Raw genomic sequence first — 15,053 nt, 5'->3', positions numbered from 1 at the left:
ATGCTTTCACCCTTTGGCTGGCTGCCAAAGCAAAGCTTCTTACGAGAGACAGGCTGCTTTATCTTGATATTGACAGAAATTGTGCACTATGTGGGACTGATGTGGAGACCAACAGTCACCTATTCTTTCAATGCCCTTTCAGCAAATCAGTTTGGGGCAGCATCCGTGAATGGTTGGGACTATCGAGGCTCATGAGCACTATTCCAAGTGCTTTAAAATGGTTAAAGAAAGAAGCTCGAGGATCATCGTGGCAAGCCAAGGTCAAGAGGATTGCTCTTGCCTGCACTGTTTACTACCTTTGGAACACAAGGAATAGGAAGATTTTTGAAGACAATATGCCTTGTATTGATTCTGTCATCCGTAGGATCAAAACACAAGTATACAGGGTCACTTTTACTTTGTATCCTCATGTTTTGATTCAGTTTGAGGCCCTCTCTATAGGTCACTGATTGTTTTCCTAGGTATGCCCAGTGTACTTGTACAGTTCTTTTGATCTTTATACATTTACCTTTGATCAAAAAAAAAAAAAAGAAGGCAATGAAACCATGGAATGGACAAATGCTAAAGAAACACTAAATGGCAAGCATTAAACTCTAGATATCACTTTCCTCTCGATGATAAATTGGAGATATCTACCATCTCTTCAGCCACAAACATACAACACCAGAACAGGAATAGTCAATGTTTCCACAGATCACCATCTGTAAAAATCTTTTGAATTACATGACAAGCTCGACCAAGAAGCATGGGTAATTCTAAGGTCATTTTCTGAAAAATATAGAGTTATTAAATTTGCACTAACTTAGCCTCTAATTTTGGTCTAATAGTAAGACTGAACACCTGTAGGACACTTGGATATGTGACATGAGTGATATGCATCGTTAGCCATTACATCATGAAAATAGTAGCATATACATCACTCTCAATTTCGGTTTTTCTATTTCACTAACTAAACCTCATAGGACTTCTCTTCATCACTCTCTCTCCTTCTTCCTTTTCTGACATTTATCATTTTCATCTTCTGTCATCATCTTATAACTCATCATTATTCCACATTCCTTGAAAAAAGAAAATAATTGGATTGTGGAACATATTGAGTTGTGAAAATACTCTTTCCAAAAAACAAAAAAGCAAAAGGATGATTGCATACAACTACGACCTTCCCCCAATCCCCCCAATCCTAGCAAAGCAGTTAGCCTCGTGCATTATAGACACCCTTTTTAATCTTTCCTCTTTATCTTTTTGATTCCAAGAATTTTGAATCATCAAGTGTAAGAATATAATGTTTTTCTCATATATTTACACAAAAAATACAGCCCTATTTATAGGGTTCAAGAATTACAACATAGGAAAGATTACAATGGCTAAAACTAGGAAAGATTGACCATACAAGAATAGGAAAGTATCCTAAAACTGATTTAGCAATTTCTGAAAAACTAAAGATGAGATTAGCTTCTAAACTAAGGATGGCTTGACTGCCAAATCTCTTTGAGATTCTAGCCAAACTTCCTTATCTTTTCCTTTGGGAATCAATATAAAGTTGTCGAATTGTTTACAGACAAAGGTTTATGAAATAAACATTCAGACTTCGTGTTTGCACCTAATGTACAAAGAGTGAAAACCAGTTTATTACTTATTTAATATATTAAAATACAAAATGTTTTTTATTTCTTTGAACTTTGAAGGAAGGTTGTTTTAGGTAGCTAATAGTTAGCATAAAAATCCTTGAATCATTTAACATGAATTATAAATGAAGACTGAAACCCAAAATTCACATAGCCAACCCCACCTTATCGAAATAAGGATTGTGATGATGATTATGGTTTCTAACATCATCATCATCATCAATTGCACCTTATCCTAACTAAGTTAGGGTTGGTGGTATGGCATTCAAAATGTCAATTAACTTCTAAAAATCACATTAACAATACAAATCCATGCAAAAGACCAACATGGAAAAATTTATTCCAAATGCCCTTCCCGACACACCCCTCTAGCAAGGGAATGATGCGATAAATTTCAACCCCATGCTCATGTGGAAAAGTTTATAAGATGACAGTAAATGAAAATAATTGATATGGTTGTTTTCCATCACATAGTTGATATTGTGAACCAACCCATACACTTTTCCTCAAAAAAACATCAGACGAGATAGTGGCTAATTCAGAATGAAATGCAGCATGACTACCTGTTTATTTGGTCAATATACATGGAAAAAAATGACAACAAAAACTGATTTTGGCTGGTGTAATCCACCAAAAAATTTGACCTCAACCTGAATCTTAACCGGGAAAACATTTATCTAGGGGACTATTTAAATATTTGTGAAATATTAGACTGTCAATTAAATCAATATTTCCATAATCAAAAGCACTCTAAAAGACTTAACAGTAGATAAATAATACCTGTTCAGGAAAGTAATGAATCCAATCAAAAAGACAACATATACTTTGAAAATCTCCTTAACGTGGAATATGTATGTCATAACAATATAATAGCACAATCTTCAGGACATTAAAAATAAAATAAAACCAAAAACAACCTGGGGTAATGCAACGGACTTTGCTTTCTCTGTCAATCTATCGAACAATTTCTCATTTTCCTCATGCAACCTCTGGAAAAAAAAAAGGAAAAACACAAGAGTATGCAAAAAATGTTTTATGTTCAAAAATAAATACACAATTAGTTGGCAAGTGATAATTAGCTCAAACTAAAATCCAACAATGGAATAAAAAACATATATATACTTATGAAATGCGCATCTTAAAGTACACTGCTGAGAACATGGATCAATATCAGTAGCATTGAGGCAACTATTCATTCATTTATTTATTTTCAAAATGCCTATACCACAACTTGTGGTCTAGCCCTTTAACATGGAACCTATACAAATACCACTGTGAAATCTTATATTTACACACATTTGACCAAATACACTTAAGCTTGCAGCAGCCAGCACTCAACTGCCAGGTAAATCAAGTTCCACATCCATAACAAGATATTCCTTGTATCAAATAGGAACAGATTGCTTATGGCTGACACCAAGTAAAGATAATAATTTTTTTCTTTGTTAAAGACAGATTATAGTTTTACTAGCTAGCACATCAGAGTGCAAGAAAATCAGCAGCTTAATCTCCAAGTTCAGTAAGCTACAAAGGGACAATAGAACTAAAAAAATATACAGTGTCTATATCATGGTTTGCCAAATAAGGATTACAGTAAGCATAAATCATCTAAAATTGAACCTTAAACATTTTCTATCCCGCAGCAAGGTTATTAAAATTTTGTGAATGACAACTAAAATAGCAATGTCTACAGACATGGAGGATTAAGAGTAATGGACCTCAATAAGTGCATCACGTTTTAATAGTTCTTCTTCTAGTTTCTTGGTAACTGCAATAGAATCCATCCCATCGTTGCTTGTTTTAGAAATTGATTGAGCCACAGATGAGTCTGAGCTAACCTCCCTGGCACGAAGAGCCTCATTCAATTGTGTCTCAAAACCTTTTAGTTTGGCCTACAAAAGGTAAGGTACAAAAATAATTAAAATTAAGACAAAATAATTATCACAATAAACCAAGGCTGGAGCTTGACAGATCTTGTCATGGTGCCAAAGTGTTAATGCATAAGCATAATTACATGCATTAAGATATATTAGCACAGGCTCAATCGACATATAATGTTTAAGGTAAAAATAAAATAGGAAATACAAGAACCTTTTGTTTTTAAAAAACTATACTACGTATTTTTTTTTACTTGGTATAAGATATAGGGGGTCATCCTTACAAAAAACTGTACATAATTCAAAATATCACACGAAAAAACCATAGTGTATATAAAAAATCTTGAAATATACCCCCCCCCCCCCCGGGGGGCGTATGAAAATGTCAGGGGGAGGGGGGTATGAAAAAGTCTTGAAAGGTAGGGAAGTAAATGAAAAAATCTTGAAAGATAGTTTTGGGTGGGGGGGGGGGGGGGGGGGGGGGGGGGGGGGGTGTTAAATGAAAAATGTTTAAAAGTTCCAAACAAAGCTCCGCCTCTGACAACAACAATAGTAATCAACCACACAGAAGACATACTGTAAGTTTCATAACTTACGGAAAATACATAGTCCAATAGGTTAATGTAAAAAAACAACTTGGGCAAAGAATAGAATATTCTTTGAAAATAAGTTAATGGTACGAGACAACTACTATCATATCAACAAACAAAACATGGATAGCATGCAAATTTATAAGGCTGCCTTCCTGGAAAGGTTAATCAAGATTAATTATATCGAGAACATTATTATTAGATTCAAAGGCCTACTACTTTCTGGCTGAATGCTGAACTTATACGAACCACTCAAAAAACCTACCACTCTTCCAGGAGAGTAGAGAAGGACAGCAAACTAAAATCATCCCCCAATAAAGGAGCCCAAATTAAAAAGGTGGCATTATAATACCCTACTCACATGATGCACATCACGCATGCTATTCATGCATGTTATAGTTATAAGTGGCCATGCTCCATACATTATTGGTGAACTACTTCAACTGGCTGGTCCAACTGGAATTGGCAACCATAGATTACCAGAATCAGACCAACTGCTTGCTCAACCACAATCAACAAACACCCTGTTTACACCTTCAGACTGGACCATCAATACACTAGGCTTTACCATCTTCAACTTTCCAATGTGAACCGTGTTAGACATTCTGAAGTGTAAGAAGTATAATTTTCCAAGAAGTTTATCTGGTGAGCTTGTCAGTTTATAAAGGATCACCCACTTTATTGCAGTTCCTTTTTATTTATCTCTTATTTATAAAAAATAATATTAAAAAAGAAATAAAATTCCAAGCAGGGAGCATAATGAGACTTTGAACCTACATTCTCCTGTTGCTTAAAAAGCATGCCTGCCCTTTTACGAACACTTGCATAATTAATATGTTTTGCCACAAGTTATTAAGCAATTAAAACTGTTGAGGAAGAAATCTAGGTGGAAAGAGGATAAATCTGAAAAACATGCCTGCCCTTATCTGTTGTTTTTTGTATTTTAAACTCCTAGATTTTAGAGATAGATGATAGTTAATTTTCTGTATTTAAAGGTATCCTGTAACCCAGTTATGCGTGTGAAATAGTTTGTATCATTCACCCCTATTACTTAGAGTTTGTTATTCCTAAATTCTCTAAGTTTGTTCATGGTGTCAGAGCTACCGATCCAGTAAACTGCATACAAACTGTTCAAGATGGCTAGTTCCTCGCCAACTAGTGAAGCCTCAACTATTTTCCCTACAACCTCTCGATGTTTACTTCCAACTGCTGCCCCTATTACTCTAGATCACCACACCCTTCAAATCACCAACATAAGCACAATGGGACCAATTTTCAGGAGTGGTCCAAATCTGTCTTGTTGGTTATGAAAGGCAAAGGGAAAGTGGGATATCTAACTGGGGGGATTCCAAAACCAGATCCTGAAGCTGCAACCTATGAAGCATGGGATGCTGAAAACTCCATAGTAATGGCTTGGCTCATCAATTCCATGGAGCCAAAGATAGGAAGGACCTATCTGTTCTGCAAAACAGACAAAAGAAGTATGGGAGGCAGTTCAAAGCCTTTACTCAAACATAAAAAATACAGCACATTGCTTTGAGGTTCGATCGGCCATAAGAACTACTCACCAAGGAAATCATTTGGTAACTGATTACTACAATATGTTATCTGAATTATGGCAAGAGATGAATTTGTTTTATGACATCAGTTGGGAGTATACAAAGGATGGGGTGAAGTATTCTAAAATGGTAGAGAAAGAAAAGGTGTTTAACTTCCTACATGGGCTGAATTTTGACTTAGATGAAGTTAGAGGAAGGCTATTAGAAACAAAACCTTTTCCATCTATCAGGGAAGCTTTTACTGAAGTTCGGAGGGAAGAAAACCGGAAGAAGGTAATGCTTCACGCATTACCAGTGATTAATAACCAAAGTGTATCAGCCCTTGTTTCTAAACCAAGAACAGCACCAACTCAGAGAGAATCTCATAAAGAAAAGCAATGGTGTGATCATTGCCACAAGCTCTACCATACCAAAGAAACTTGCTGGAAAATACATGGGAAGCCAGCAAATTGGAAAGGGAAAGGTTAGAAGAAGCAACAAACATCCTATGCTGTGGATGCTGAAGAAGGTAAAGTTGCAAATTTTACTTTAACTCCAGATCAACTGGAATTTTTGCAATAGTTTTTGAACCAAACAAGGGTTACAAAACCATCAGATTCTGTGAACATACCTAATCCAACAGCCTCCCTTGAGAAACAAGGTCATTTTCATAAGTGCTACCTCTCTAAATTGCTGAATATGAATGATTGAAGGGAAATTCTATTCACAGCGAGGGTTTTACTCTCCGCAGCCTTTCCCTGCCAAAATTTTTTTATCATTTTTCAAAAATTCTATTTTACCCTTCAGTCACCCGCACCATATCATCTTCCTTCCCTTTTTACTCTGCACAGTCACTCCATCTCTCTTCTCTCTCTCATTATACCCATTTCTTTCTCTCTCACACCCATCTCTCCATCTCTCTCTCTCCAATGAGCGCACACACAAATATGTATATATATATACAAACACACCACACACACAAAATAATTTATTATAATAAAATAAAATTAAAAAAATACAAATAAATTAATTAATTTTAAATATCTGTATTTTAAATAATTATAAATTAACTAATCATAAACTTTTTTAACTAATTTTAAATTTTAAATTATCGTGAGTTAAATTTTTAATACTCAAAAAAATTTAAAATTAGTTAATTTATCTTATTAAATTACTTAAAGATACATATACTTAAAATTAGTTATTCAATAAACTAATTTAATAAGATATATATCTTTAAAAATTAGTTGAATTTATTTAAGATATATGTATCTTCTTAAAATAATTTATTAAATAAATTCAACTAATTTATTTTTAAAAAGAATTAACTAATTTAATTTATTTAAAGATAGATGTATCTTTTTAAAAGAATTAACTAATTTATTTATTAAATAAATTCAACTAATAAGATATATAATCTTTTTTTTAAAAAGAATTTATTTTTTTTATTTTTTATTTTTTTTAATATAATAAAAAAATTAATTAAAAAAAAAAAAAAAACCTTCCCCAAAAACCAGCTTTCGGGAAATGCTGGATTCCCAAAAGCTGGCTTTCGGGGAACGTTTTAATATTCAAAAAAAATTTTAAATTAGTTCATTTATCTTATTAAATTACTTAAAAATACATATACTTAAAATTAGTTATTCAATCAACTAATTTAATAAGATATATATCTTTAAAAATTAATTGAATTTATTTAAAGATATATGTATCTTTTTAAAAATAATTTATTAAATAAATTCAACTAATTTATTTTTAAAAAAATTAACTAATTTAATTTATTTAAAGACGGATGTATCTTTTTAAAAGAATTAACTAATTTATTTATTAAATAAATTCAACTAATAAGATATATGTATCTTTTTAAAAAGAATTTATTTATTTGAATTTATTTATTTTTTATTTTATTTTATTATAATAAAAAAATTAATTAAAATAAATAAAACTTCCCCGAAAGCTGGGGGTCGGGAACGGCCCCGAAAGCCAGCTTTCGAGGAACCCAACGTTCCCAAAGAGAGCTGGGGGTCGGAACGCCCAAAGCGCACCACTTTCGGGGAACCCAGCGTTGAAAGATACATTAAAAATTGTTAGTAAATTAGAAAATGTTAGTAATTTTTTTGGGGGGGGCGGCGGGCGGGCGGCTGTGGAAAGCAATTTTATCGCTGTGAATAGAAACACACACACACAATGTAAATATACACACTCTCACACACACCTATATAGATATATATATATATACATACGCATGGTCGCAGCCATGGAACACTTCTCCGACCAACAGCTTTCGGGGAACCTAGCTTTCCCCAACCTCTGGAGGTTGGGGAATGCGAGGGCTTTCGAGGGCGTTCCCGAACCCAGCTTTCGGGGAACGTTGGGTTCCCCGAAAGCTGATTTTTGGGGAAGTTTTTTTTTTTATTTTAATTATTTTTTTATTATAAAAAAATAAAAAAATACAAATAAATAAATTCTTTTTAAAAAGATACATATATCTTATTAGTTGAATTTATTTAATAAATAAATTAGTTAATTCTTTTAAATTTTTAAAAAGAATTAACTAATTTTAAATTTTTTTTGAATATCAAAGCGTTTCTCGAAAGCTAGCTTTCGGGGAACCAGCGTTTCCCGAAAGCTGGCTTTTGGGGAAGGTTTTTTTTTATTTTAATTAATTTTTTATTATAAAAAAATAAAAAATATAAATAAATAAATTCTTTTTAAAAATACATATATCTTATTAGTTGAATTTATTTAATAAATAAATTAGTTAATTCTTTTAAAAAGATACATCTATCTTTAAATAAATTAAATTAGTTAATTCTTTTTAAAAATAAATTAGTTGAATTTATTTAATAAATTATTTTAAAAAGATACATATATCTTTAAATAAATTCAACTAATTTTTAAAGATATATATCTTATTAAATTAGTTTATTGAATAACTAATTTTAAGTATATGTATCTTTAAGTAATTTAATAAGATAAATTAACTAATTTTAAATTTTTTTGAGTACCAAAAATTTAACTCACGATAATTTAAAATTTAAAATTAGTTAAAAAAATTATGATTAGTTAATTTATAATTATTTAAAATACAGATATTTAAAATTAATTTATTTATTTGTATTTTTTTAATTTTATTTTATTATAATAAATTATCTGTGTGTGTGTGTGTTTGTATATATATATACATATTTGTGTGTGCGATCATTGGGAGAGAGATGGAGAGATGGGTGTGAGAGAAAGAAATGGGTATAATGAGAGAGAAAGAGAGATGGAGTGACTGTGCAGAGTAAAAAGGGAAGGAAGATGATATGGTGCGGGTGACTGAAGGGTAAAATAGGATTTTTGAAAAATGATGAAAAATTTTGGCGGGAAAAGGCTGCGAAGAGTAAAACTCTCACTGTGAATAGAATTTCCCATGATTGAATTGTGGATACCAGAGCCTCGGACCATATGGCCAGATCCTTGAATGAATTGTCTGACTACAGATAGTGTGATAGGGATATAAAGGTAGATATCAAAGGTTAGTAAGAAGGTTGATTTATTTATCTTTTACACAACCTAATATCACATATGCAATGAGTGTAGTGAGTCAATTTATCCATTCACCCACTAGCAAACATCTTAATGCTACTTACCATATCCTAAGATACCTTAAAGAAATTCCTGGTAAGGATATTTTATTCAGGAAGAATAAAGATCGAGGAATTCAAGGGTTTGTGGATGCTGATTGGGCAAGTTCCTTAGAAGACAGTAAATCCACCTCTAGGTATTGTACTAAAGTGTGGGGTAACCTTGTGACATGGAAGAGCAAGAAACAAAGTGTGGTAGCTAGAAGCAGTGCTGAGACAGAATACCGAGCCATAGCTCAAGGTATTTGTGAAGTAATATGGCTAGGGAAGTTTATGGAAGACTTAAAGGTACCAAATTCCAACCCTACGAGGCTATATTGTGATAGCAAGTCCGCCATAAGTGTAGTAAACAATCCAGTCCAACATGACCGGATAAAGCATGTGAGAATTGATAGACATTTCATTAAGCAAGAGATTGAAGATGGTGGTATAAATCTGGTGTATATCCCTACAGGTCTACAAGAAGCTAATATTCTCACCAAGGAAATGCACAAACAAGGTTTTGAGCTGATTAGAGACAAGCTAGGAATAGAAGACATCTATTCACCAGCTTGAGGGGGAGTGTTGATGAAGAAACCTCGGTGGAAAGAGGATAAATCCGAAATATTAGGGAAGAAGATCAGGTTGATCCGAAATAAGAGGAAGAAGATCAGGTTGAATCAAAAGAGGATAAAGGCTACAACTTTCCTAAGAATTAGGAAAAAAATTAGGAGAAAATTTCTCTTCTTATCTGTTGTTGTTTTTTGTATTTTAAACTCCTAGATTTTAACGATAGATGATAGTTAATTTTCTGTATTTAAAGGTATCATGTAACCAAGTTATGCGTGTGAAATAATTTGTATCATTCACCCCTATTACTTAGAGTTTGTTATTCCTAAATTCTCTAAGTTTGTTCAAAAACAAGTGAAACATATATACTCTTATACCAACAGCTAAACCACCAAGTAAACTAATAAATTGTGAATCAATACCTTCACCAACTACTGTCCAATTCAATTTGATAACTATGATTCCAAGCTTGCAACCCCTAAATGTTATTTCCTGATGTAGCTTCAGTTACAATATGCTCATGTGGATAGTGTTTACGATTATAATATGATCCATGTTGAAGCAAGCATCAAGCATGAGAGTAGGAAAAAACTATTTTAATTCTGTGTTTGCTTAAGGACACTAGGTGACCAGTGAGAGCTTACTTAAAATGCTTGATGAAATCTACTATGGGTTAATGAAGGCTAAATTGCTTAATAACATCTACATAATAAGGTGCTGAATCACCTCAGACTAATGTGCTAGTCTTGTGAGGAACTAATCCCCATCAATTAAGAATAAGTATGATTAATTATTCACATGAACATAAACATACACATTAACAGAAGCATAGTTATGGAAATGGAATAGCAGATCCAGTGAGTGAAAGAAGCCTATCATTTTTATCCTTGAATGCTGTTAAAGGTTGTCTCGAGTATATGGTATAAGAAGAAGATGATGGCAATAGCAATGAATGATGTCAGTTTGCTAGAGTTCCTTTTGAAGATTTTAGATAGAAGTTGTAACCTAAATTGTAATTAGTTATAGTTTGGGGGTTAAACTGTAAATATCTATAATATTCATTGGGACATCCACCCACTATTATAAATAGAAAGCAAGGGGTAGCAAATGGAGAGAGAGTTCTCATTTTTTCTGTTTGTAACGAGTGCTGATTGTTTCTGAGAGAAAGGCTAGGGCTGTTAGCTTTGTAATCTTGGGGGAAAACAATTGGGGCGCTCGGGAATAGAAGGGAGAGAAGGGCCGCTACTGTACTGATCGTTTTCTGGAAATAAAGACTGCTCTCAGGAGGATCTTAGAGGCTGGATGTCATTCACATGGCATGAACCAAGATAATCTTGATGTTCTTGTGGATGTGTGGTTTGTGTTTCTTGTTTGGTTTAATTCTGTTTTCTATTTTATTTTCTGTTGATTCTATTAAATCTGTTCCTTAGATAAATCCGTGAGTGTGTGAGAGTAAGTGTGGTAGAATTTCTATCCAAGAAATTAGTTCCAGCAACCCTAGATATAACAAATGCTTAACCTATTTCTACATCAAGTAAGCTGCTGTAGCCTCAGATGGCATCTATAAATTTTCATCTTCCGTTGCTCTATCAATAAAATTATTTGTTCTTTGTTAGCATGCTAAACATACATAAGCTTCACTTTCTAATACTTCCAGAATTGACTTTTCTCATTTGGGTACATTTCTTATCAATAAATTCACAGGGCAAGTTCTTATCACCAAGAATAATGGCACGATTCTATCTCATTGTTTCAAGAACCATTAAGGGCATACCTTATTAGATGTTGGACTTGGACATACAACAATTGAATGATAAAAAATAAAGACAAAAAGATGCATGAAAGACTAACAATTGAGGGAAAAAAAAAAAGACATGATAGATAAAAATTTCAACACAAATGCATTAAGATCTAAATATAATAGCAGAGAAAATTAAAGTCAAAATATGACCAACCAGCAGAGTTTGAATTGTCGATTCACGTTGCTGTATCTGCAATTTTTGTTCCTGTTCCAACTGCAACAGTTGTGCGACCTGATTTCTCAGTTGTGCATTTTGATCCTTTTCTATCTTATGTTTCTCTGCAAGCATGATGTTTTCAGACTGCATGAAGTGAGAAATAGAGAGCAGTTAGGAAGATGCTAGCCAAACAAGGGGAAAACTAAATGCAAGGTAACATCTAAATAATCATAAGAATGAAAAGTTCAGACCAAAAAGCAGCTCTGTCACATGCAAGTTGTCAATAATCTGGCAAGCTAAATTAAAAATATTAAACAATTTGACGATATAAAGGTAGGTATCAGATGAAAACAAAATGGAAGGGCTACTAAAATGTAATTACTTGTTAAAAAACTTAACCGCAACTTACACATGTCAAAACAATATCCCCTCGTCTATAAGTTTGATATGCTAGTGCTGAATTGAGAGTTCTCTGTTTTACTTTTTGTTTCTTCCCCCCCCCCCCCCCCCCCCTCCTTGGGGTCTAGGGGATTGTTCTAGGGGATTGTGCACAACCAGATCTCAGAGCAGATAGCTTCACCAGTCAGAGTGTTGTCATCATGCCACTATCTTAGCATCTTAGATATTTGAACAAGGTCAAAAATCAGGGAACAACCTTATATAATAATGTTAAAACTAAAACTAGCATATTAGTAAGTGCATCACAAACATCAGGCTCATCAAAACAACTCCCACCAATGAAACAAAAAAGAGGACAAGATTTCCAGAATTTGACGAATCTACACTTATCAAGTTATCAACTGCTAAAAACTTTAGCTGAAAATTTTGGTTATTTTAAGATGAATGCATCACTCTAATAAAATGCCTCGAAGGTGTTGCAATGCCTATGAAATAAAGAATCAACCAGTCATTTTTGACATAGCCAAGATGAATACCTCAATAAAGCAAGGAAGCAGAAAATAACTATAAAGAAAGTACGAGGGAGAAGGGGGAGAAGTGGTGGTCCAAGGGAGTGGAGGAGGAGGGGGAATTGACAGTTTTCAGGGGATCGGCATTGTCACTGAGAAAGTGTGAGAAGTTATCCAGACTTTTCAATTGAACAGTTTGGCCTTCGGGTCACCGGGAGGTCAGAGAAGATTTCAAGATTCTTCTAAGGGTCATAAGGAGTTGAGAAGGGCCTCTTCTGTCTTTATTGACTTCATCCTGAGGTTAGTAATCAGCATTGAATAGCACATTTGCAAAATGCAAAAGAATAGTGGATATTGATATACCAAGAAGAGTTAGATCAAGGAGTAAGCTCAAGTTCACGTTTGTTCTCTTTACATCAGTGGAGGAGGTTGGAGAGCCAATTGTTAGTTCCTAGGGCTCGCCGAGGGTTTGTAATGGAAATTGGAAGGGATTGAGGGATTTAGAGTCAGAAATGGAGGGAGATTAGAACAGAAAGGGAGGGATGATGAACAAAACTGAGGGAGAACACGAGAGATTGAGAGACAACAGAGAATTGAGAGGGAAAATCTGAGATTCAATTATCATTCAAAAAATTAACATTCTCTAAGTGATACAGCCTATTTATAGGCTATTCCAACCTATTCAACTGAAAGGTACAAACTGTTACAGTAAAGTACAACTAAAAAGAAATATATCTAATATCTATTACTACTATACCCTTAGGTCATGACAATTTCCCCCTCCGTGAAAGAGTTCTTGTCCCCAAGAACTTGCAGCAACTAGCCCACTGCTTCAGCCAATCCCGACTTGCTCTTTTTCTTCCTTTCCATCCTCCAATCCTTCCATATATAATAGTTGTTTCTTGCACCAGTGGCCTGGGCTAAATTTGTCTCTTTTGTTCCACCGAAAGAGAGTTGGCTGAATTAGGGTTAGTATAAGCCCTAAGTTTTGGATTTCCTTCCAGCTGCAGACTGTTTGTAGAATGAATTTCAGTTAGGAGCTGGTGCCTCTTCATAATGGCTTCTACAGTCATCTATAGTCTTGCACTTTCCGCAGCCTGTTTGGCAGACCTTGGTTGCAACATTTTGATCGTTGGCCTTAGCTCTTCGTTCAAGCCACTGATAAAGCTCGAAACAAAGTAGGCTTCGCTTAAATCGGAGTTGAGATTGATCATTAACGGCTTAAGTTCCTCAAATTTCACCTAATATTGTTGGATGATGCCTTTCCCTAGGAGGAGGAAAGTCAGGCAATATCCTTACCTAATTCTGCCTCGCAAACATCATCATGAAATTCTGCATCTGTTCACGAATTTGGCTCCCAACTTCCTCGCGTAGACCTCTTACTTCCTCGCAAATTTGGCTGCCAATTTCCACGCGCATCTGACTGATCACTCCATTAAATTTATTCTCTATCACCTCTTCCATTGATCCTATACGGATCTGTAATTCCAACACAGAAGCAGCCACCTGCAGCAGTTGCGACTCCATCTGCTTCATATTGGTTTCGTCAACCATGGCTAGATCGCACGAGTAGGACAATTCGAAGGCCTAGGATCGACTCTGAACAATTCTCCTGAGGATTGAATAGCAATCGCCAATGATCACGATCACCCGAATTCCACCTCCAATTCCGCCTTACTCACAGCCTACTGCAACCACCTAGGGTTACAGAATCTCCTGAACCTGTGTCACTTTCCTTGATCAACTGTAAAAATGTTTGGAATCTCAATCAAAAGCCGCTTGCAATTTCGAGCCGATAACTGCTTTCCTTCTCAATTATGATCGATCTTCGATTTCAACAGCCAAGACCAATCGAAATTGCCAGAATTCTTGAATTTGTCAACTCTATTGAGTTCACCAAAATCACACAAATCACTACTCAATCAATTCCACCAAGAGTCGTTGGAATTCACCTGGCCTTACATTGCTGCCAAGATCGCTTGACTTATCTACCAGAATTGTGGGAATCACAACCAAGAAGCATAAGCTTTGATAACAAATTGTTAGGTTTCTAGGGCTAGCCTAGGGTTTGTAATGGAAATTGGAAGGGATCGAGGCATTTAGAGTCAGAAATGGAGGGAGATTAGAACAAAAAGGGAGGGATGACGAACAGAAAGGGAGGACAGGGGAGATCGAGAGAGAATAGAGAATTAAGAGGGAAAATCTAAGATTCAATTATCATCCAAAACATAAAGTTCTCTAAGTGATACAGCCTATTTATAGGCTGTTCCAACCAATTCAATTGAAAGGTACAAATTGCTACAGCAAAGTACAACTAAACAGAAATACATGTAACATCTATTACTACCATACCCTTGGGTCAAGACAGCAATTAACAGG

At 34.5% G+C, this 15,053-nt stretch overlaps 1 protein-coding gene across 8 annotated transcripts in view; it reads right to left on the bottom strand.

Moving 5' to 3' along the window:
- LOC127803916 (kinesin-like protein KIN-14B) overlaps nucleotides 1-15,053 on the bottom strand; it is a 116,891-nt gene that overhangs the window by 37,230 nt on the left and 64,608 nt on the right. The window contains exons 12-14 of one of the 8 annotated variants that reach the window (XM_052340544.1): nucleotides 11,764-11,910; nucleotides 3,344-3,517; nucleotides 2,543-2,614 (exon numbers count right to left, since the gene is read on the bottom strand). The exons of 5 other annotated variants lie outside the window; for them this stretch is intronic. In XM_052340544.1, the coding sequence (XP_052196504.1) occupies nucleotides 2,543-2,614; nucleotides 3,344-3,517; nucleotides 11,764-11,910 (393 nt within the window). The remainder of the gene's footprint in view (nucleotides 1-2,542; nucleotides 2,615-3,343; nucleotides 3,518-11,763; nucleotides 11,911-15,053) is intronic. 2 more of the 8 variants (XM_052340540.1, XM_052340545.1) reach the window with 2 other exon arrangements.

This window comes from Diospyros lotus, chromosome 6, assembly GCF_014633365.1.
Source record: "Diospyros lotus cultivar Yz01 chromosome 6, ASM1463336v1, whole genome shotgun sequence".
Classification (NCBI taxonomy): domain Eukaryota; kingdom Viridiplantae; phylum Streptophyta; class Magnoliopsida; order Ericales; family Ebenaceae; genus Diospyros; species Diospyros lotus.
Note: the sequence above shows the minus strand (reverse complement) of the source record. Positions and strands in the feature narration are given on the sequence as shown.